Source organism: Myiozetetes cayanensis, unplaced genomic scaffold, assembly GCF_022539395.1.
Source record: "Myiozetetes cayanensis isolate MyiCay16 unplaced genomic scaffold, myiCay2020 scf4, whole genome shotgun sequence".
NCBI classification, from domain to species: domain Eukaryota; kingdom Metazoa; phylum Chordata; class Aves; order Passeriformes; family Tyrannidae; genus Myiozetetes; species Myiozetetes cayanensis.
This window is the reverse complement of record NW_026087631.1, coordinates 19570257-19595893: the sequence shown is the minus strand read 5'-3', so window position 1 is coordinate 19595893 and position 25637 is coordinate 19570257. Positions and strand designations below refer to the sequence as shown.

Here is a 25637-nt window from a genome sequence, read left to right as displayed (position 1 = left end):
TGGTCACAGTCCTGCTTTCTAGTATGGATATATTTAGAACGCCTCAGGCTTCCTGACTATTATATTTACAAAAATATCCCAGTTTTACACTCTCTCTCTCTCTCTCTCTCTCTAATGAATTTTCAGGTTTAATGGAAGAACAGCCACTGTGTCTATAAATGCAGACACAGACATTAGTTAAAAAATCTCTCCTCAACATCTTGACAGGAAAGGCCTATTTAAAATGGAACTGCAAAACTATTTGTTGTCATGTAATGTTCATGCAATAACAGGGTTGAATATATCAACATTACTAGGAAGTTGCTATAATTGTTTTGGTTTGGGCTGAAACTCCATACTGTAAATTTCTCTCACTTCTCTCTCCTTCTCCCTGACTACTGAATGAACAGTGATTTCATCTTCGTAGTTCCCTTTCTTTCCGTTTTTCCTGCATGCTATAAATACTGAAAGATCTTCCTCAATCTGATCCATATTCTCAGCACCTTCCACTTTCCTCAGGCTATTTCAAGTGAAGAAAACATCTGATGACTCATATATACTATATGATTAGCCTTTCAACAAAACATACAGATTTTTTAACAACTGACTACTAAAAGGATGCTGCAGCTAAGCCACAAGACATTTACATTGGTACTACATACAAAGCATAGTGCACTCCAAAACAATTTCACTTCACCAGAAAGCTAGGGAACTTCATTGGCTGAAGTGCTCTAGCTGCAATATAGAAAAAAATCCAAGGCTCTGTGTTTAGAAGGTTTAAATCTTCTAATTGTATTAACTTTTATTACGGAGTGTGTCAAAGTCCAAGGTAATGTGTTTTATATCTGCAACGTCAGTGTTACCTACATTTACTAAGTCTAGAGTTTCACTTTAGTTAGGCACAGCTCATTGCTAACCAAATGAATGTAATCGCAAGAAAGAACAGCATTTACTTCTGTGAGTACAGAATTGGCTATGTGTGAAAATTAAATATGGCATTTGGTTCTGTGCAGTGTACATCAGCCAGCAAAATTCAGCCATGTCTGCAGTCCCAAACCAAGGAATGCAAAGAGCACACAGACTGACCACCCTCTGAGTCCCATCCAGGACACAGGCAGCTTTGGGTAAAGAGGTCTCACGGAGCTGAAATGGAGTTTTGCCCATTGAATTGGATTTTATGTGTTCCCTGTGAAAATGTATTCACAGAGACTCACTCTACTTCATTCAAAGAAAAAACTGCATTTGCTGAAATTAATCTAAACAAAACACATACTGTTTACTCAGTTGTCTTATGTCAGATGTTTTGAAACCCCACTTCTCAGCCAGTTGCTCCTGCTGATCACTTTGTTCCAAAAACACAATCTGAAAGAAAGAAAACACAAAGTTAGGTACTTTGAGCCTGTATCCCACATCAGCTTTATGTGAAGGTAAAACAAGTTTTATCACAAAGCAGATTTTACGCACTTATTACAAAGGTGAGAGGTTTGCATTGAAATACTTGTTATTCCTGACTATCAAGCATGATTTTGAAACACCTTTTCATAATCCAGCGAATAACCGCACCCACCTTGTAACTTGGAATAAAACAATTAATTCACTTTCAGGTAATACCCAGGCAGACCTGCAGAGACTTTAATGTCCACCGACATTTCTGCAATGTAACATCATGCTAGCAGTAGTCACTTGCTGTGGAGGTGTGCAACAGCCTTATGGGAATGCAATTACAGTATTCACAACCAAAGGGGCAAATTAATTGCTTTGCCTAGGAGTAACTGACTAAGTATTTCCTAATTTTCTGTTTGTGTCATTAATGTTGGAGTTCTTTTTATTTTTTCAGTTCCTAGGATGACAAAAGAAATTGAGGGGAAAAATGCAGATAACATTTTCATTTTACAGAACAGGCTAAAAGGAGGCGAAGATCTTTATTTATTTCAAAGCAAAACCCAACAATCTGGAGCCAAACTCAACCCCATTTGACTCCTGGAGAACACTGACTGTACTGATGATGAGTTGCGGTTGCCAAATCATAATTTTAGAACATTTTCTATTTATTTTTAAATTCCATGGTATTTTAACATGAGTCTACAGCATGACTCTTGGCAACTGAATTCTCAACTCTTTAATTTCCTAGTCTAACAATAATAGACATGACAACTCTTCAAGAAACAAAGGTTGTGGAGCCTAGGAACTGCAATGCCAGCTACAGGCTTCAGGCAGGATCCAGGTTTCCTCTACACTCAATAGAGTAGAGGACCCTGATGCCTCCCTTGGAAAAAGACTGCCTAACCTGGGCTTTTAAGAATTCTTGACTAACCACAGCTTCTGCCAGAAACCAATTAATGGTCTTTTAACACCCTCGGTATAAGAGGTCATTTCTCTAAATTCAAGGGAATAATCTTACTGCTACCAGAATCCTTCTGCTCCTGGGAAGATGTCCATGCTGAGGGCCTGTATCACCCTTATAACAGGAGTTTCTAAGGCAGCAGTTAAACAAAACAAAACAAACAAAAAACCCAACAACATTAAAAAGGCAAGACCAAGTAGTCATAAAAAGACAATAGGAAGGAACTTAGGAGGAAGGGCAAGAGGAGCAAAAAAGCATTGTTTAGCAGTTATTTGCATGACATTTTTTTGTACGTGTGACTTCTTGCATAGAAATTTACCATTTTCTAATTTTTCCATAGATGCAAATAAGCAAAGGCTGCTAAACAAGAAGTTTTTAGCTGCCTAGTCTTTTAAATGAACATATGGCTTATATGATTTACATTGTCTGAAGAACAGATGCTTTACATTTTTGGTCAGAAAAAAAATATTAAAATCACACCATATAAATAAATACCACACTAGCAAAAATTGCAAGATTACAGTACTCCATTAATAGTTCACTTGAAGCAGTATCTCTCTCCTTCCAAAGAGGAATACAGCCAACTTAATGAATTGTATAGCTGCAGAATGCTTGGAATAAAGATACTGAAATTCCTGATGGGCAAACAAGAAAATGTAATCCAGATACTGAAATCAAAATGGATGCAGAATGAGTAATGTTAGATCTGCTGGGGGAAGAGGGGGAAAGAAGGAGGAAAAAAAAGAGAGAGAGAAACATGAAACACCAGATGACAAATTCTGGAAACAGGCGTTGCCATGGAAAAGCAGTGGCTGTTATGTACTCTTAGGGTGCAGATAAATAAAATACATCACCAAAAAAAAAGAAGAAAATATGGTCACATGAAATCAATTCTAAACCTGACAACTGGTCCATTATGGTCAAATGAGTCTATGGGTAAATCAGCAAGACATCTATACTGTCTTCAAACAAACTTGTCATTGGAACTCCTTACTCAAGATGTTCCCCATTGCTTTAGGATGCATTTGCTCTGGACACCTTTCTAACACCAAATGCTTTAAGGTCTTTGAGGTCCTACACTTGGACATCTGCTCCAGTATTTGCTTGTGCATTCAAAGTAACCAACCTGGTGGACAGTTCTTTAAATTAGTTTTGGACCTTAACACTGTAGAAGCAAGAAAAAATTCTACAGCAGTGTCACTACAGAGTCAAGAAGTGCATGCACAGGTACTTCAGCTTGTCAAGAAGGAAGTCAAGGAGAATAACTGGTACTTTGGGAAAGGTATATTCACAAAAAGCAGGATCAATGGCTGCAAACACTATTGCTCAAACACTTCTGTAAGTTCTCATGTGTCACCCATGTGATGTGGCTAAAGGATCCAAAGTTGAGAAGCTGAGACCTCTCTAACTCAGGCCTTTTTTATTCCAAGTGATGCCCAAAGCTCCTCCATCAAAGCATAGGTGGTCAACTAAACTATGCATCAACTCTGATTGAGTGCCTCCAAACACCACAGTGAAAATAACTTTGCTAACAAGAAAATAGAAAGTGAATGATACTGGCTAAAGGAAAACAGGTTTTTTGGATCCAGTAGTGCCTGTGTTTCTTAGTTTCTGGCCATGACGTTCATAGATGAACATGAGAAGAGGTCCATCCCTTTTTTCCCCACCCACATGCTCTCTTCCCTCCCTACTTCCACAGTCATTAAATGACTTTTGCATTAGAGGCATGCTTGCCTCATTCCCAAAACTGGAATTGGAGGTTTAACGAGAGACAAGAACACTTATTAGACTCAGTTGCTAAGGGAACCACGCAATCTGCTGAGAAACGTTAAGCAATGAACTCCATATGGATGTTGGTACCTTGGAACCTTCCTCCTTGTACAGCTAACACACGTCCTCTTGCTGTCCCAGTTGCTTAAATCAAACACTTAAAAATATTAACTCTTATTCCACAACTAGCAAGATTTTTCATGACTTCAACAGGAACTTTTAGCTTAATACTTTTGCTGTTTACTTAATATTCTACTTAGCTAAGTTAATTACACCAACATTTCAGTGATAACTCATATTTTGCACCTGTGTCTGTTTTCTTTATCCCAAGGAAGGCTGCTCTTTCTGCTTGATGTTCCTCAAGAATGACACTACACTGCTCTGCAAATCACTCAGTTAAACATGGTCCCTACTTTTCCAACTTGATGATAGTTTGGGTTTTCATATCTGACAGCAGTGTTTTCCTTGCTAAACCTTCCTTTTCACCTAGAGGCAAAGCAGAGAGAGCTGACATTTTACATCCTTGAAGGACAGACAGCGTCTCATACTGCAGAACAGGACCCAGCTGATTACAAAAGCTGATGTGTTCACAGTGTCAGAGACTGTGCAAGATTTTTCTATGATGGACTTAGCAACATGAGGCAAAAGAACAATACCTGTTCAGTCAAATTTACTTCTTTTGGAGTAATACTGAAGCAGGTTTGGTAAATTTGAGTAATAAAAATAAGTAATTTTCTAACCACTGTCCTTCTTAAAAGCCAACTGTTCTGTGATTCCAGTGGTTATCCTGAGGGAAATTACATTACATGTAATAGGGAGGGAAGAGAGTATATAGGAGGGATGCCAAAACTTACTGAAATAGTAAAACGCCAAGAACTTGTAATAAAAAGAGAATAAAATAAAAGTGATTGTTACCATACTCTGGTGGGTATTTCATTTTTGGGTAACACTGTTTTAATGAAAAATATTTGAAAGAAAAAAAAAAACACCTTCTGCCAGTTTATGCAAGAAAGACAGTATACTGTGAATCCTTGTTCCCTAGGAGAAGAGAGTGAGAGCACAGATCCTTGGGTATAGCTTACTAAGGTACCTGTTTACCAAGAAAATCTTGGAGATTTTCTTAATTAAGACTTAAAAGTCTTGATTTCCTATGGATGCTGTGTAGAGACACTTTACTGGAAATTGCCATTAGAGAGAGTGGGATGGGGTATGAGTTTCTGTCTTCTGCTCCTGAGTTACACCAACCAAACCCTTTTTTCATTCAACTATATTGTTTTTAGTGGACATCAGCCAATATTTAATTACATAAGTTTTTATTCTCCTCCTGTACATCAAAATACAGCTTCTCATAGACTTTGATACACCTTGCATCAGACATCTATAAAACATGATCTTCAATGCCTTTAAAAGATGCCTGGAAACAGGCCCTCACAGACGTGTGAATAGAGAAAATAAATACTGTTAGGTCTCAAAATGTGCTTTGCACAGATTTCAAATGTTACTGAAGCCTGACACACTGAAGCCTGTTATTTAGCCATAAGAAAGAAAATCACTTTTTAAAATTTTACAGAGGGTGCCGATACACGTTATGGAGTCTGTGAGAAATCTATGTAGTCTACCTACACAAACTGCAGTGTGAAACTGAGTTTCAAGTGCGATACTGTTAAGGGAATTACACAGCTTCCCTGCCAGACTCGATCCTGCATTATCAGTAAGTGCAATGCTTATTTAAAGCTTGGCTTGTACCACTAACATACCTAACATCCCTAACTCCCTATGGATATATGCCATGGGATTTTTTGCCAAGAAAACAAAAAAGCTCCACTCAGAAAGCTGTGCAGGGAGCACATTGCAATTACTCATAATCACTGTTTAGATACTCGGAGAATGAAAAAACCTGCTTGTGAAACTCAAAGAGAATCTGAAAAAATGCCCAGTCGAGGCGCACTGCTTTTCTTGAAACACTCAGCACACCTCAAAAACTGATTTCGGCTAACTGCAGACTCGTGCTGAGGGGACGCTCCATCCCGGTTACCTTCGGCTCCCTCCCGCAAGTGCGAAATCCCTTCTCCAGGGCACTTTCTCCGACGGACGCGAGAGCGAAAATTTTCCGCTTTCTCCCCCTAGATCGGAGGAGGCGGCCGTGCTCCTCGCTACCCCCAGACGTGGACTCGGGGCTGAAAAGGGTAATTTCCACCGCCCCTCGCGGACCCTGGGGGAGCGCAGGACTCCCGAGGACCAGCGCACCGATGGAGCGAAGCGGGGCGGCCCCGAGGGGCTCACCGGGCATCTCCCCGCGCCCCCCGCCGCCCGCACCGGACCGGCGGCACCCGTCCGAGCCCCTCACTCACTGTCCCGTTATCGTCCACCCCCAGAAGGTGTCCGTGGAGGATCTCCAAGGGTGCGGAGGCGCTGGAGTGCACGAAGGTCCCTCTGAAGACGTGTGCGAGCGGCGGGCGCTGCGGGGAGCCCATGGCGGCGGGCTGGGCGGGCGGCGCTGGGAGCTGCCACCAGCGGACTGCCACCCCTCAGTGTCTCCCGGTGCCGCCGGCGGCTTCCTGGAGCTGTCACCATTTCCCCACCCCCTGGTGACTTTCTCTTCGGGGAGTGGTTTCGACGAAGGGAGGGCGGGAGGCCGGGCCACCCCCTTCCCCGACTACGCTGGACGGGAGGTGCCCGCGGGCGGTCCGGGGGGTGCCCCTTATCCCAAACCCTCGGCCTCCCCGCCGCTGATCCACCCTCCGACGGACGGGTGCAAGGGGCGCGCAAGCCCGGAGCAATGCCCGGCGGGTTTTGGGGTCCCAGTTACTCGCTGGGAAGCGGTGGGTGAGCCGACAAGGTATCTGTTAATGCTATACTAGTGTCTGGCAACTCACTTTTGCAAACAACATGAAGGCTGTAACCACTTGCAAAAGTTTCATTTACAATAGGTGTGGTTTGTAGGTTGGAAAAGACCTTTAAGATCTTCAAGTCTCAGGCCTTTGTACTGCACGTTTGTAGGATATAGGCAACAGATGCCAGCTGAGGTACAAGAAGTAGGCAGCCTCATTCAGTGAAGATGACCTACAGAAAAAGAGAGAGCAGCTTCAGGAAAATGAAAGGCAGAGAAGAACTAATTTTGTTAACTCAGAGAACTGTGTTCCCAGAACCGTATTCCCTCCAGCAACCTAAGTCAAAGTATATCATGAACACATGCTAAGAGGATCATTATTGAAAACACTGGGATAAAACTTTGGAGACACAGTGATGTACACCAAGGATAACACCATGAATATCCTCTGAATTCCTGTTTGAAGACAGTATTATTCATCAACTTATCAGGTTATGAATGAACTTGGCACCAAGGGCACTGACACTATTGCTCTCAAGGCTGCATTGCAAAGTTTGTCATTACATGGTTTATCATTAAAAGACCTTTGCACTTCCCAGTGTGCTGACACTATACAAGAGCATAGCAGATTATCTTTCCTACAAGCTCTCCAGATTAATGGTGGTAGGAGAGAGAAACACAGTGGAAAATCACAGAAGAAATTTAATTTTGGTCTCCTATGGACAAGTCACCAGCCTTTATCTTTCCTCCCTTCTACAAGAATATGTTAAGTTGCTGAGAATGAAGTTTAAAAAGTATTGTATTTACTGATATCAGTGGAATGTTCTTACCTGGATTTTGCTATCAGCTTAATCAGGCAATAAAGAAAGTCCAAAATAAAACAGACATGTGAAAGTGACTTTTACATACTTATATTGGCAATTCTTGTCATAGGTCTTGAAGTTTAAAAATACTTCAAAAATAATACCCCAAGATAAAACTGAGGAGTTTTTAAGACATACAGCAGTTTTTTGTTGTATTTCTGTCTTCTTTGGCATGAGAATCTAGCATACAAAACAAATCACAAATTGGTCTTGCAGGTTAATCTGCTTCAGAGAAGAAACTGGCATGAGAATCTTTCATGCAGTTCAGTTTGCTTACAGTAATCCAGCTTCCTTGAATAACAGAATAATAAGCTTTGTAAAATAGAACCAAAATCTTCTGAATTAGCACTTGCAAAATCACTCTTCCAAAGTTTTTTCTCAGGGTGATGCTACTATGTTTCTTAAGGCTGCAGCTGAAATGAGCTGTGTTCCAAGCTGTTTCTCCAGGTGAGGAAAATTGCTTCTTGCTGTAGGAAGGATAAAGACTGAGAGAGAGGCTGATTTTGTTATTGAATAATAAAGGTGGAGGGGGTGGAGATGAGAAATAGGGTGAAGGGACCAAGCCCTGCAGCGGTAAATTCACTTGCTCCTCCTGTGAAGAGAGAGATGAAAACAACTTTCCCCAGAAATAGCTGTAGCTCCACACAGCTTGCCCTTGCCCTGTTGGCAGCAACTAACTTGATTTTCCTCTCCAGTGTACTGCCCTAGGACAGCTGTGTGCTACAGGCTACACACAGCTTTTGGTTCAGAATCCCAAGCTCTTGTGCTGGCTGCTACCCAGACTCACGTACACTGCTGTCCAAAATAATATTCAGCAGAGCTCACTGTTCCCAAGAAACCTTTCGGTTGTGTTCAGTAGGGAAGTGGGCTGCTCCCGAGAATCTCACGCTGCTTCAACCCTCGTTTTCCATTGAAAGCCTCAGAGATTTCCTCCAGGTTCCTTACAAAAAGAATGATAGTCCAGTAATTTCAGTGAGATATAATCCAGAGAGTACTTATTCAAGAGAAGAAACAAAAAAAAAAAACATTTACAGTTTCTTCCTTCAGCACTTTAAGGGGAGAAATGTCAATAACAAACACTGTTAATGATAACTTGTTTCTGTTAGTGGGTTCCAAACACTCTGAAGTTTTATAATTTCACTGTCAAAAGAACTAGAGGTCTCTCCTGCTTTTACCAGCTGTCACATGGGAGAACACGGGAGCCCTGGAAGAGTGGTAACACCCTTCTCTCCTCCCAGAATTTTTTTGGTTTTTTAGGTTGCAACAGTTACACATGCATGCCCTAGATACTTGCATGACTCAAGGTGAGACCTTGGCCAAGTAGGAAAAACTGACTCATTCTTCCAAAATATTGTAAGAGTCTTACACTAATGTATGTTTAGTTTTACTGGGATATGCTGGGCCAGGCACTTTACCATCTGGGATAGAAATGTAATGCTCAGTTGTGCTGTTACATAGTAATTACTTAATGAGTGAATGAAATACTTCACTTTTTCTTTTTTTGTTTTTTTTTTCTTCTTTTTCTTTTTAATGGTTGAGGGGTTGAGATTTACCTTTTTTAAAATTATGCTCTTTTAATAGTATTAAAAATAAATCAATTTTAGCAACTCATTGAAATTATCATGTATGTGTTAAGACATTTAATAATTAATAATGTGTACTTTGTTCAATGCTGTTTTAAAAAGAAACCTGTCTCACTATTCACTAGCTTATCAGACTCTGTGTCTTATAAATTATTGACGTCTGAGCAATTATAGAAATTACTCTTTAGTTGAGTCCTGAAGCCAAACATATTCCAGATCAGAATAATAATCAGTCAGTGTACTTCCAGGAGCACAGGGAAGATTTTAACAGGAGTAGAGTGCCTTCATTCCCCTCAACACTTTCAGTTTCTGGTCTTTTTTCATTTGTCACACTATACAAATTAATAATTCAATTACTTGTTTCAAAGTTTCACGGCACCTAAGCTGATCCTCCAACATCTGAGAAATATAAGACAAAGAAATCTGCTTCTCTCCAGTGCTTTTAAAAAGTAGTTGATGGGGTACTTGTCACCAACCAAAATATCTGTTGTCAAGAGTCTGTTGAGATCAGTGCCTGTGGAGCCTGAGCACCAGATCTCAAATATTATTATTCTGATCTAGCAATGAATGTTATTAGAGTATTTATTATCAAAATGTACCTTGACTATAATTTGTAACATAGCAACTAGGTAAATGGAGAGAAAAAATACAGTTGATTTATCTGCTATTAAATGATTTTTTTTTTTCTGCATAAGAAAGAGCTGATTGTGCGGCTAATTCTTGGGATTACTCAAAAAAAAAAAAAAAGCATGATTTAAATATCTCTTTTCAAGTCTGAAATTAAGTTGAGAGCTAGGTGTTAATCCAGAACAAGCTACTTCAGACAGCTAATTTTCCCACAAACATTTATATAATCAGAATCTGTTTATATTACTTAATTTTTCCAACTCCATCTAAAACTGAAAATTACCCCACCCAAAAAGAATAAGAAGCAATAACCATACACACAACTCCATGTCATTTACCACCATGGGTGTTCACTCTGTAGGTCCCAGATAGAGCTTTCAGCCTTTGATATCCAAGCCTACAAAGGCTTGGGAAGGCAAGCCTCAGACACTGCAAGGGGAAGCTGGAGTTACCTACTCATGCTTCCATCTCCAAAAGGGGCCACAGTACTGTCATAAAATACCCCATGATTAGAATTTAGAGATGGTGTGTCCTACTTATTCACTGATACATAATTAACTGAAACACAGATTGAATGATGTTAGTTCTAATACTTATGAAGTTTTTCTCTTTTACCGCCTTGCTCATAACAGGAATCGTAGCAACTAATCCAGTAAAGTTCTTTAGAAGAGCCAGGAAATACACAAATATCAGTAAAAGTCATCTCTCACTAGAAGCACGAGTATGAATGGGTGAAATATGTCAAAATATTTTGATGGTAAACTTGTTTCTGTTTTCGACAAGACACACAGGATCAATCAACACATTTGCTAGACTTAACCTCTGATCAGGTTAAAAGAGACCAGAGAGGAATTTGGGTGTCTGCTGTTGTTAACAGGGGTTTACAGAAAACAAATTGGTTGGACATGGTTTTCTTTTGCCTGAGACCCTTCACTGATAAAACTTTATCTGTGGAATTCCATTGCATAGTAAATGCCACACATGTAACACAGTGGGATCAGCCGATCCCTGGTCATGGCAACATCATAAACCACTCTTATGTAACTGTTCAGAAGACGCTCTCTTGCTAGTCTCATTTTCATGCTTAAAAACCCATAAAAAATAATATTCTTCACATACTCTTAAGTGACTAGAGATTTATCTAACTTTGCATTGCTAACAGAACATAAAACACTTCAGATATGTAAGCATAAATAAATTGTCATAAGGAATTCAAGTGAGCAGTTACTATTGATTTCCCATTTATTGCTGTCCACACATGAACACTTTTCTTGCTTTACTAAGGAGCAAATTCCACTAATGCTGGAATTATTATCTTCTTAAGTAATTTGTGAACTCTGAACCATGATGAATATTCTAATTTAAAAATGTAATTAATTACACAGAGATCCAAACATACTCCTGTAAAATCACTTAATAATTGCAATGTATTGACCAGCAGTTGCTGGTCAAAGGATCTCTTCATATGTACCAGTGTTCAGTAAAGTAGTAAAATTGTGATGAAAAGTTTCATGATGATCATGTTGAAGGCAGTATAATTTAAATATAAAACCAATAACACAGTATTGGTATTAAAGAAGGTATTAAAGCATAAATGTAGAAACTGTGAGAATTAAAAAAAAAAAAATCACTTATTGAATTCCAATGGTAATAGCGATGTGTTTAAATTGAATTAACTAACTTACTTATTCACAGGTACATAGTTTCGCGGAATCTCCAGCAGAGTAAAGTCAAGGACCTGTTGATGTGAGTCCAAATGAGGACCACAAGGAGGAGGAGGGGGCTGAAGCACCTCTCCTATGAAGACAGGATTAGAGACTTGAAACTGTTTAGCCTAGAGAAGAGAAGACTGCAACTGAGATTTTATTGTGTCCTTTCAATATATATTTTTATTATATATATCTTATATAATTATTTCTTAAAGAAAGATTTTTACCAGGGCTTTTAGTGATAGCACAAAGGGTCACAATTTTAAACTGAAAGAGAGTGGATTGAGGTTGTACATAAGAAAGAAAGAAGTTCTGTACTATAATGGTGGTGAGATACTGGAGCATATTCCCAGAGAAGCTGTGGATACCACATCCCTGGAAGTTCAATGCCTGGTTGAATGGGAATTCAAATAACTTATTTGAATTGAAAGTTGTCCCTCCTCATGGCTGGGGGGTTGGTCTAGATGAGCTTTAAAGGTCCAAAAAACTCAAACCATTCTGTGATTCTAAGTATCTGCCTGCTTCGGAAGATACCAGAGATATCAGTCATTTTTTTTTTCCCCTAAAAGTAAAAGCAGTGTTCACAATTTTACAGTGTGCTTTTCCTCTTGAATCTCAAGTTGACATCAGGGAAACACAGCCACACACCCCATGCTGTTTTTGATGACTCCAGAAGAAAACTGTGACAGAATTTACAAAAAATTCAAAATGCTTCTGCCAAAAACAATGCCAAAGCAAATTTTTTCTGCTGGAAATGCATCTTCAAAAGTTGTTGGGAAGCTTTACTGCCTGGAGCATTATAATCACATACACAGACAGCATACTGGCACAAAGCAGAACACAAAGACATAGAGAAGTCTTACAGAGGCTATAGGGGAGTGTTAAGAAGCATTGAATCACTTGTCTTTTCCAGCCAAGTGTTGTCCAAGAACATTGTTTCATCCTGCTTGTCATCCTTTACTTCTCTCAAGCTATTGACTAGATGGTAACTAACAGCACTTTTTCAGTTTTGTTTTTATGTGACTCCTGTTTATGCTGTATTCTTTCTGCTGTTTATCACACACACGGAATCATTTAGGTTGGAAAAGACCTGTAAGATCATTGAGTTCAACCTTTGACCTATCACCACCTTGTCAACTGGATCATGGCACTAAGTGCCACATCCAGGCATTTCACACACACAGAGTCACACACAGAATAGTCTGAGTTGGAAGGGACCCACAAGGATCAAGTTCAGCTCCTAAGTGAATGACCCCTTTTTTCCAGGCTGAACACCCCCAGCTCTCTCAGCCACCCCTGATCAGACTTCTGCTCCAGAGCCTTCACCAGCTTCATTGCCCTTCTCTGGACATGCTCCAGCACCTCAATATTTATTCTTATAGTGAGTGGCCCAAAATTAAACACATGACTCAAGATGTATTCCATGGATGTTGGCTTTGACCATAGATGCAACGAAATTTTATATAAAAAAGAAAGGACAATTGTGATTCTATAGTGTGATCACCTCTGTAATATGCACTGTTGGCAGCACCTGAGGTTATGTGTGTTTACTCAAACATCTCTAGGAAGATCTTGATAAATAATTTGCCAGTAACAGAGATTCATTAGGGCCTTCAATAAGATATGTCAAACTATTTTCATTGATAATTACCTTTCCTGGAAAACCAGTCAACCAACCAAACAAAAACAAACCAGGAAAAAAGCCACCTTCTTTATAATTCAAATTTGTTCACCTTGGATTTCTGGACAAACAATATGTGTCTTCTGAGTAGAAAAACTATGAAAGCTGTGATTTTGCTGAGATCAAGCAGATCCCTTCACCCTGACAAACTAAATAGATCATGGTTTTTGTCTTTCAAGATACAGCCTATTTTCCCAGCTTAAAGGTTCCTTATGTCACTTTTCTGATTCTGTCTGATTTCAATTTCTGTTGTGGACATTAAGAACTGAATGCCATATGCCAGACACAATCAAGCTAAAGCCAAATGCAGAGGTTATATAATGTCCCTATTTATACATCTGAAACCAGCATATTTGCCATTTTGCTTGTGCTACTGTACTGACAAGTCATTTTGACTCACTTATCAATCACAAGCAATCCTTTGTAACAGCTGGCTGCAGAATAAATGCAACCTACATTCTTCCCTCCTAAGGATATACCTTCCACTTGGTTTTGTTAAAGTATGTACTATTTGCGCAAGACAGGGCAGTCAAGGTCACAGAACTGGACTCTATTATTTGCCACACTTCCTATCTCTGTCTTTTGAAAACTCTACCAATGACATTTTTTGTTGGGTTTTTTTTCAAGTGACTGGTAAAAAGTGTGTAGAGCCAAACAGCAGTATCTTCACGATCCTAGGAGAGACACACCATAATGTGCTTTCCACATGTATGGTATGGCTAGAAGTCTGTCTTTGTTCTCATAAGCTGATGGAGTGCTCAGCATCAGACTGTGTATGGTACCCCACCTTGTGTTTCATCTGATACAATAGACTAGCTAAACATTCAGATGTTGTGAGAGCAGTGGGACCTTCACTCCAAAGCAACTGCATGCATCAACTGGCACATATTAGTAAATCTCAACTCTGAAATTCTTTCAAAATTATTAAATTATAAAGCATATGAAGCAACCTTTCAAGGTTTCCCGTATGAGGCAGATTGAATGACAGCCCATCAAGGTTCTGGAGGTTGTTTAAGACCCATGCACTTGCACCTTCACTTCCCCAGGCATTAAGCTCCAAGCTGTCAACTTCCCTCTGCAGCAGGGAGCTCACTGCTGATGCAGCATGGTCAGGTAGAAAGTCCTCCTGCTGTGCCACCTCTCTTGTGCAGTTACCTCTCTGGTGTGTTGCTGGCTAGGGATGCTTGGCATCCCCTCGTGCTCATGTGCACTCAGCTCTCTGATTTCCAGAATCTTCCCTCACCTGTGGTAAGTTGCCTTCAGCCAGGATCTTCAGCTGCTTTTTTCCAGGCTCCAGATTTCCCAGCCTGAATAGTCTGTACACAGAAGCAGATTGTGTGATCAGTCTGTTAAATGGTGTCTCATGTCCCTTCATGAACTGGAGGATTCAGGACATGCCACCTGTATTTAGACCAGGTATTATCAACATTTACAGTTGCCCACCTTGCAAGCAGAGAGGTAGCAGTCTGCTTCTTAGGAATGTAGAAGTTCCACCTTGGACATCTACTCACATACATGCAGGCATTCAATTATCTGCTGCCTGCTAGCATTCACAGTGAAGCTGTTTTTCATCCATGGCACAAGTAAGACTTTTTGTGATTCAGAAGTACTTTCATGACTCACAGGCCCTTTTGATACGCAAGTATGATGCTTTAAATAGTACACTGTGACAGAAAGACAGAACAGGCAAAGTGGATTGTCTCCTTCCAGAATGTTGGTCCCTGGTAAGTAACACTTATTCACACACTTTAAGTGTTAAACCACTGTAATTTTGTGGGTTTTTTTTCTGTTAGATACAACAGCAGAAAAAAACCCAACAAGCTAAGCCTTTGTAAAAGGCAGTTAATTTATGCAAATTGAATGGGTTCCTCTTTCTCAGTCCTCCACACAGAGCTGCAGAAAAACAGCTAAGGCACCTACCACAGATTCTCAGTGAGAGCTTCAGTGTCTGAGGGAAGAGTAGTTTTATACTACTGCCTTATCAGTGAGAGAAAAATTAATGTCTGGAAAATCAGGCAAGTACCAGCCAAAAGTACTGTTTCTGTTCTGGTTGTGCCAGTGGAGAAAGAGGACTTCTACCTTGTGAGTCTTCAGCCACACTAGCTTTGATGTGTTCCAACCCTGTTTCTCCCAAGGCAGATGCAGGCAGAAACATCTGCTGAGCATATATACCCAGGAGAAGTTCTGTAACTCCCACAGTAACAGCACCGATTTCAAATTTTATTCTCAAAATAAATGTTATAGAAAATGCATCACTCTGTGTTTTGCTTTTTAAATGCTTTTTTTCCAAGAGATTTTAATAAAACATTACTTACCTGCTTAAAACCTGACAGTTAGATAAGAAGCTTGTATCTGTTCTTGCAACAATTATACACCTCACAAACCTGAAAGATTAGCGGTCATATATATGTATCATTCTTCAATGAAGGCTCTGGATAGATGGATTCTGTTATAAACTCGAGAGATTTTGAAACTGTAATGTAACGGGTCTCCAGTATTGTAGCAATGGTTAATGAGAATGAAGGCCATCTTAATCACATAGAAGGGGATGTCAATATTCAGGGAGAATTCCAAGTATCTACTGATCAACTAATTGGTGGTCTGGGATCAATAGATGTGTGGCAGCTCCTGTTTTCTAGGAAACACATGGTATGAATCAGAGGCATTTGCACAGCTGGGGCGGTGCTGGAGGATACTGGGAGACCAATGAAGTTAGATGTGTCTCGGCTATTCCAGAGCCATGCGCTAGCAAAATCTAGAGCACTTTAACAATAACTAACCATATTTCAGTGATGCCAGGTCTGGTGTGCCACACCAGAAGAATCGTGCAGAAATTTGAAATATCCAAGAAAGTTTCTGAGTGAAAAATTTCATAAGCCTCTCAGCTACTCCTGTTGATCACTTGCTAAACGGAAATAATGGGTGGTGATTTTGGAAATGTTGCTGTCGGACTTCCTGATTTTACTTCATTTTTGTAACCATGAAATTAATTTTTAAAAAATATCAAATTACAAGGAAGTCTGATCTGCACAGGAAACCCAATTTTCATTGTTGACTCCACAGATGAACAGTCAAGTTTGAACTGAAAAGGCAAGCTTCTTTGACTCAGGCAAACTACAACTGAAAAAGTGGTCAATTAAGAGTGTTTTTTGTTCACAAATTGAAACTGAGGTTTACACTTGCCTATACTTTCAGCAGTAAAATAACAGCAGAAATTGTGTGTATTAAATCTTTCTTTTATTACTGATATGTAGCATTTATTTCTCCAGGCAGAAGATTGATAAGGAATGTTTACATTGTGAAACAACTTTTTACAGTGAAGGAGTTAATCAGAAAAGACTTGTAGCTTTTTCTAGGCAACTTTATTGAACTGGTTTTGAGTCTCAGCAGATGTCCTTTCCAATATCTTGTAATGGTTAAAACTAAGCAACTCATTAGTTGAAGATTGTGTTAACACTAGCAGCAACTCAGTCCATGTGCCTTAAACAAAAATCACAACACCCACCAGTATTCGTTAACTCCTCACTGCCAAATACTTTCATTCACTACCCACATGCAACCACCCACTTTGTTGATAACTCATTCCTTTAAATCATGCTCAGATGCACCTGCTTAAATACAGTCTGGAGTTTTTTAAAGAGCAATAACATATTATGTACTTTCACAGTGAAAGTGTGCCTTCTAAGACAATATCTATTTCACACGGGGTGTAGATAAGTTGGTATATGCAAGCCTAATCAGTGCTTTTGGGCCTGCCTTTTTCCCCCTATTTTTTGATTTAAGGTTCTGAAATTATATGTTTCACTTAGCAGCAATTCTTTCTGTTTTGACTGTCCAATTATCATTGGGTACTTGCTCTCACAACCAAAAAAGAAAGAGTTTTAATAGCTTTCTTCTTAGCAGATCACAAATGAGGTATAAAAAGTCTCAGGGAGGTGGTTTCAAAGTGGAGGATGTGAAAGAGCTTACTATACTAGCCTTGAGACTCCTGCCCCCAAAGCTTTTTGTTAAAGGGTTTATGAGGTTTCTATTTAAAAATCTAAAAGTTTAGTTTTACCTCAGGAAAAGAGTTCAAGGACTATGTAGAGAGAAATAACGGAGTTCACCCAGCCTCTTACAATGAAGTGGCCTACACAAGTAGTTGTTCTTTCAGGTTGTTCTTTCAGCTAATAAGTTCTTCCACAATCATAATGGCTACACCTATTTTTGTTGTGTCAAGACCTATCTTCAGGCAACATACCTGTTCCCTAAATCATTTGAAGGTCCTAATTATAACAGACCATGACTGGATGAACTTTAGATGGAGAATCTGAGATTTCAATAACTGGAGGACAAGAAAGGAAGGGAGAAGAGAAAAAGCTATTAACCTATTTCACCTCTGTCCTGGTTCTGGCCAGGACAGGGTTAATTTTTGCAGTATCCGGGACAGTACATGGCCAGGACCTGGAGGTTATTCTATACCCCCTCATGTCATTGTGGGGAAGAAAATTTCTTTCAAGGAGAAGGGTTCTCTTCTGGTTGGGGTGGCGTGCCAGCAGTAAAGTCAGGCTTGTCACTCCCTCTGTTTTGTACACTTCTGCTGTTAATATTGTTGCTATGACTGGATGTTTTCTTATCTCATTGCTGTTTCCAGTAAATTGTTCTTATCTCAGTCTGTGATTTTTGCCTTTTGTGTCTCCAGTTCTCCTCTCTGGCTTGCCACAAGGAAGGAGGGAGAGGGAGGGGGAAGCTGGTGGCACAGGGTACTAGTGGGAGCACTAAATTAGAGAATACCATTCCTAAACCATGACACATGCATTGCAACTAGGAGTTCCATAAGAGGAGGCTGTAATGCGAGTCTCACCTGCTATGAACCAAATTTTACATCCCCGCAGTTGCAACAGTAAGAGGTGGTTAAGACTACGTAATTAAGATTTGTGACAAATACTGTGAATGGCATAATAAAGAAGGACCAAATTAAACAAATTGATAATTTTATTATGGAAGAAGTCAGTCCAACGTCCTTGAAGAAAGGGAATGGAATTTTTCCTTTATATATTTTCCTTCTTTCTACCTTGTTGCACTGGATAAAACTGCTTCTTCATTATTTCCCATCTTACTTCTACAGATGCAAGCATATTTGGGCAACTGGCTGGTTTTGTATCTGAAAGTCAGAGCTTGAAAAATTATTGACTGCTTTCTGTGTAAGGGAATAATGTAGAATTTTTCTTCTAAATGTCTCATGTGTGTTTCCAGACCGTTCTTCTTCTTCACAGTAATACTTTTTTTCATGTGTTTTTATATTTAGCTAACTATTTGGGAAGTGTGATTAAATTTTAATTTCAGTTCTTAATAATGGGGAAGTCCTTATTTCTTATATCACCTCATAAAGAGATAATTTTCATGGCTGCACTGAATTTCCCTTCCAAAGATCTTCAGTGTTGCATTTATCCTGAGCCTGAAACTCACAGGCCACCTTGCTTTCTACATCAATCCTTAATGGAGCTGATCTGACTCCCACTAGTTGAAAATGAGGCTTTATATTTCCAATCAATCATCCTGAAGACTCAGTGAACGCTAAAGGATGAACGTATACTCAAAAATCTAAAATACTCTTACAGATCTTTCCTTTTGGGTCTTTGTCTTCCTTAAAAAAAAATATGTTTTTTGAATCGTGTTTTCAGCTCTTTCTCTTCAATAAGAGAAATAATGGGAAAGCACTTTGCATTTTACTGTCTTAACTATTTAGAATTAGTGTGGCTAATGCTGCTACTGAGATGGTACATATTGACTATCCTACAAAATGATCGTTCATTGTATCCAGGGAGATGTGGCAGAAAGCAGGAAAAGAGGCATTCTGCATAGTATGAAGCCTAAGCATTTGTACATTACATAAGTATTTCAGCAGCCCACATAGCACAGCCTGCATACAAAACAGTAAAATGCAGCAAAAGTAAGAGAATTTTTCTGTTGAATAAAAACAACATCAGGTGATCTTCTATCTAGTCTTGGGAGTAACAAGAATTTGGCATTGGCTCACACTTTCCAATCACCCAACTTCTGACAAAAGAATAAGCATTTCACAGCAGAAATAAATATCATATAGCTCTGTTTGTGTTTACTTCAATTGAATGCCTCATTTATTTTTGCACAACGTAGATTGTTTGGATTAAGAGTTTTACTAAGAATCTTTCTCCTGCAGCAACCAGAAGAGAGGCCATGAGGCAATAAAAGCATTTGGCAATGGCATGAAATCAGCTCAGTCCAGAGCTTACTGGTGCTCAGGCAGTGGGTGTTTCAATGGAGCCATGGGCTAGTTATTACCAATGGATCACTCTTCTCTCTTTTCCATTTTTAATAGCTCTGCTTGCTTCAGTCAAAGAACAGAGCTCAAGAAAGACAGCTCCATAAATTTTTCCTTTCATTAGTTCAGCTTTATTGGGGCTTGTAGGCAGAAGAGCTCCGGTACCCTTGCTGCAAAGAAGACACAAAATAAGGGTGAACACTGATATTTCAGTAAGTCAAGGTATTCCCTTCTTGTATCAGAGCCTATATGAATCAACCTGTTCTACAACACTGTTTTTGAGCTACTCACCAGCTGAACTACTTTGAAAAACAGAGCTGACTCTGCTGTGTGTTTGCAGGGTTGGTTTGGGCATGTGTAGGTAACTGTTAAGCCAATAGGACTTGATATATGAAAGTTCTGACCCTTTCAATCACCACTCCCATCAAGGCACATTTTAATTTTGCACTATGTTTTAAGAAATACAAATCATGTCATTACTCAGAAACAGATGGAGGGATTAGCTCACAAAGTTAGGAACCTTGCCATACTGCAGAGTCAATGAAAAATCTCAGTTAAGTGCTTAAAAACAGATACTTTCCATTGTCTGTTAAATCTGAAGGCAGCTTTGTATTTATTCTAAACTGGAAACAATAAGCTTCTTCCTAATTTATCTACAGTTAATGATGTCCCAGATTGAATTTTATTATTATTTAAAGATTAATTATTCTTATGTTAATATAGCAGCAGGAAGGACCTCCCCAGTCATTGATGCCATCTCATGAAGTTCTATAAATCTATTCAATATTCATTTCCATCTTAAAGCTAGAGAGGATTTCTGTCCTGACTGTTGTGAGGTGGCACATTCTAGATCCTCATTTGCCTAATGGAAAGTATTTCTCTTCTAATTTCTAGACTAAATGTATTCATGGACATTTCATAGAATAGATGAGAAAGGTCTCTTAGTTTACGGATGAATTAAAATACAGATACATTCTTTCTATTCACCAGTGGGTTTGAAATCAGACAGATTCCTGTTAGTGGTCCATTGCAAATTATCTATCTTGGGTTTTATTTTTTATTCGTACAACACTAAAACTGTATTAAGGTTTCCCAGTTATTATTATTTCTTGCTTTCTACAGGTTCCAAATAAAAACTTTTCCATCAAAACTCTTATTTGATTTAATTTTTATGAATGGAACACAAAAGGGAGACCATAACTGTTCAAAACCATGACATCAGGACACAAATCCTCTGTAATTCTAGGCTGTTAATAGCATGTGTTACTGAAGGAAGCATAGGGTGAAATATGGAGGGATTTTTAGCCTCAGTGTCTTTTCCAGCACTTCCACATGTTTCTACATGCTAGAAAAAAATATTTCTTTTTTTTTTTTCAAAGTTTGCTTTTTACTAAAGCACTAAGAGGCTGGATGAAAGTAGACCAGGATTTTAAGCATGGAAAGAGCATACTTTCAGATGGTGCATTCAGACCCTGTGTTAAGTCTGTCATATGCTGCTGTCCTCAGAGGCACAGTGCAGATGTGTAATGAGCTTTCCATCTGTTTTATCCTTCTGGCTTGCTCATGGGCTGAAGACACATAACCAGGCCCTCCTTTTCTTTGTTTAACAGACAGAAGGACAAATAATTATAAATGCTAATATAATAAACAAACAAATGCTAACAATAATAAACAAGCAGGGTGGCCTTATAGGCATTTTGTTTGATCAGCAGTGTGTGTCTCCATGACAATTATAACTAGTCAGATTTAAATAAGTTATTCTCACAAGGACATGTCAAAATAATTCCCTGAGGAAAAGTTACCAATGCTCCTGGAAGATTTCAATTTTCTGGATATGCAAAAATCCATCATGTTGTATTTGGGCAATTTAAACACAAGTTGTGTCTGAAGACCTGCTCAGGGGTCTGGCTTTCAGTTTACAACTTTCAGGTTCAAGGCAGCAATTCCCTTCCCTTCAAAAGGTAGCAATAGTTATCAGTCTGTAGAAAAACTTCCACAGCTTATTATTCTTATTTATACATCACATTGACTGGATGTTTGAATGAGGACAAGTGGGAAATGAGCTAAGAAAGGAGATAGTGGACAGAGGGATTTGAAATTCCCTTTATACATGTCATAACTGTGGCCATGTTAATCTGTACAGACAGTTTTCTCCCATAGTTCTTCTGCTGGGTAGACTTCCACCCTGCTCCAGCTGATCAAGTGAGGATCTCCAGAGTGATCTGAGGCTCATACCTCCTGAGACTACAGCTTCAGTTTAAGCCTAGTGTCAAAACCTGCCTCATCTGTGGTTGCAGTGATAGCCTGCTTTTGTAAATTTTCAGCATGCAGTCTATATTTTCCTGAAAAAATCATCTCACTCTGCTGGACCAGCCTTGAAACTATTATGCCAGGCCCTGTCAGACATGGGGTGTTGCCTTTAGCACTGATATTTGCTTTGGCTAACCTGTGCCTGTGTTCCTTTTGATCCAAGTGTCAACCAAATCTTTTTGCCGGTTCCAGGCTGAACATGGATGCTGAGTTTCTTCTCGGATATTTTTTAACTGTTGTATTGTTATTTTGAAATCAAAGATGATTACAAAGGAATTCTGGGTTAGGAGTCCAAACTGTAGGCAGGGGACACTCCCTGCCCTCCCCTGGCTTTTGAGGCCATGTCCTGTTCACAATCTGCTCCAAAGAGCATCCTGCCAATCATCCACCATGCTGTGAGCCCACCACACAACCAGTCCTCACCTGCCAGCATGTCACCCCTCTTAGACCTCAGTGTCCCAGCTCAGATACAAGAACACTGGGGAAAGACAATCCAGGAAGCCTGGTTAGAGCAGAGGTAGGTGACATGTGCTGTTCTCCTCTTATTCCCATGATTTTGTTGCAGAATGCAGTGGGGTAGGTGAGGCAAGACTGTCCCTTCATAAATCCTGCTGACTGTTCCCCATCACTGTCTGCTCGCTCACATGCCCAAATGTGGGCTCCAGGAGAACTCACTCTTCGATTTTACCTCAGACAGATACTGCCAGCCAGCCTGTGGTTTCTCAGGGTGGCTTTCAACCTTTTTTGAAGGCAGGTGCAACATATGCCTTTCAGGGGTTTTCCCTGGTCTCTACGGCCTTGGAAAGCTTATGGAAACTGGCTGCACAGGGACATCAACTACCTGCCTCAGAACCCTGGGGTGCAGCTGATAGATTCCAGGGCATGTGTGGGTGTTGAGTGCTCGTGCATGATCCCTGACTTGACCATCAATCTTTCTGACCCAAAAGCATTTTCTATTTTATTGCTGAACATACAAAGTTAAAGTGTAATCATTGAAAAACTGGTTATTTTTCTTTGTTCATTTATAGGCACATAACAGGAGTTGCCCCATCACTTGACAATCACTAGACTTATAGGAGTTGAAAAAGACAGTCATCTGAAAAGTGTTATTTTTCTAGAACTTTTCTTTAATGACTGTGACTTATAGTAATCAACTCATGAGCTTTATATAACCTAATTTGGAATCACATTGAAGGTTTTGTCTGAGTATTCAATTAATACACAGTTTGGATTTGGGGTTTTGGTTTTTTTGGTGGCTGTTTTGGATTTTTTAAGGGACAGTGCTGTATGGCTTTCACAATAGGTGTTTTATACTTGATATCATGAAGCTGTCCATGCTTTCCATTCATCCTTCACCCCGTCATTGCCAATTCTATTTGTCTTCCTTGGTCCAGACCTGGTATGTCAGACAGTCCCGTAGTGCTTTTATTTCTTGGAGTTAAAGCAAAAGGTTTGTTGGGTTTTTTTTTCATTCTGATTCTATCAAATAGCTTTGGGAAGTGACAAATCCCTCCTGTCAAGAGTTTCAAGAAGAAGTTTGCTCTTAAATCACTTAGCATTTGGCTTTTTTATGATAGAGAGGGCAGAACTGGTGTCTTTCTCCATTTCCACAGTGACTCAGAGCAGCCTAACAGAGTCTCAGAGTTGCCACATTTTGTATTGAATTCACAAGGTCTTGGATCTGAGGCTTGTCAATCTTAGACTGTCTGATTTTTTTCTTTTTTTGACCTACAACTTCGTATTTCTTGTCTAAACTGTGAAAGCAATTTCTCTAATTGACCAGGTGCTGATGATCAATCTGTTTTACTTGTGTAAGTATACATTTTTTTACAGACAGGAGTAATGAGCAGCCATTGTATATAGGATGGGATATAGGATTCTAGGATATATATAGAATATCTATAGGATATTCTATATATAGGGTGGGATAATTACATCTCTTACACAATGACGTAGGGCAGAGAAACCCATGTCTGGTGCAATAGCGAAGACCTTGAAAAACAGAGATGCAGGACATGGTGCAGAGGACTACAGGCATGGAGTGATAAGAGATAGGCTTGGCACTGGGGAGAGACTGCAGCTATGAAAAACTCTCCTGTGATCAGTTAAAGAGGCAGACCCAGAGATGGCCACAAACTGGTTTAAAAGATATCAAAGAGGACAAATAAATGACATCTGAAATATGTAGGGGGCACCATATATAGTAAATTTGGATGTAGCGTGATGCTACAGACCACTGAAGAAAAAAGAAGATGAAAAAAAATTATGTTAGCAAATGTGTACAAGGGGCCACAAGCAGCTCCTGTGGACAGAAAGAATAAACCAGCAACACCAACATCTTATTCCTCCTGAAGAGTTCCTGAGGCTGACAGCTTCTGACATTGTCCTCTCTAGGAACCCAAGTCAGTTAACTTAAAGATGCAGTTGAGTAGTGGAAAGATGAGTACCAGAAAAAGAGGGACAGAAACTACAGAATGTGTCTGTTTCAATTTTCATTTTATTATTACCAAGACTTTTCCATAGGAGTGATTTGACTGAAATACTATTATTTCATGTTCTGTAATTATTAGATCTAGACCATAGATTCGTAGAATCATTAAGATTCTATGGGAAAGACCTCCAAGGTCATTGAGTTCAATCTTTGACTGAATACCACCATATCAACTAGACCATAGAACTAAGTGTCATGACCATTCCTTTTTTGAACACCTTCATTGATGGTGACTCCCTGGGCAGCCTGTTCCAATGTTTTACAAAACTTTCGTTGAAGAAATCATCCTTATGTCTATCCTGAACCTCCCTTCACGCAGCTTGAGGCCATTTCCTCTTGCCCTGTCACTAGCTGTCTGGAAGAACAGAATCAATTCCCACCTCACTACAATTCCTTTCAAGTAGTTGTGGAGAGCAATAACGTCCCTCTGAATCTCCTTTTCTCCAGACTAAATACCCTCAGCTCCCTCAGCCACACCTCATAAGACTTACTCTCTAGACCCTTCACCAGCTTTGTTGCCTTAAAAAATTTGTTTTTTTAAAAAAGCAATGGCACACTGCTGTATGCAGCTCCTCACTTGGATGTGTCTTCAATCTTGGAAGCTTGACTACCTCACATTCCTGCACAAACGAATCTTGAGCTTGTTTGGAGTTTCTATAGTTGAGTTCAGCTACCATATACACTTGACCATTCACACTGTCCTCAGGTACTGACACCAGGCTCAAACACTCTGTGCAGCCAGTGACCTGAACAGCTATGTCCATCTTGGTGTCCTTCTTGATAACAGCAGCAATGGCTTTCACTTTTTTGGAAACCATTGCTTCCAGAACAATAGGGAGAAAAAAAAGAAGAAAAAAATACCAAAACCAAACCAAAACCCACAAACAAACAAATAAACAAAACCAAACAAAAATAAAAACAACAACAACCAAAAAAGCGCCTCATCCAAGAGAGCTGGGAGGTGGCTGTTCCCCTCCTCCTTGCCCTGCCTCGCTAACTGTCCTACCACGTCCCTGTTCACCTGCGCTCCCGGCAGCTGTTTAAAACCAACACCGGTGAGTCGGCTCCGCCCCGTAGTTATCTAATTTACCTCCCAGGAGAACTCCAGGCAGCTCACAGGCCTCGGCTGTGAGGATATAAGCAGTGCACTTTGGTAGTGTTACAGCT

General features: G+C 39.7%; 1 protein-coding gene across 2 annotated transcripts in view; it reads right to left on the bottom strand.

The window, feature by feature from the left end:
- The window catches only part of GDA (guanine deaminase), a 30240-nt gene extending 23561 nt beyond the window's left edge, over positions 1 to 6679 (bottom strand). Inside the window, exons 1-2 of one of the 2 annotated variants that reach the window (XM_050329001.1) lie at positions 6445 to 6679; positions 1253 to 1341 (exon numbers count right to left, since the gene is read on the bottom strand). In XM_050329001.1, the coding sequence (XP_050184958.1) occupies positions 1253 to 1341; positions 6445 to 6567 (212 nt within the window). In that variant the 5' untranslated portion in view covers positions 6568 to 6679. The remainder of the gene's footprint in view (positions 1 to 1252; positions 1342 to 6444) is intronic. The other variant, XM_050329000.1, reaches the window with a different exon arrangement.
- Positions 6680 to 25637: the final 18958 nt, after the last annotated feature.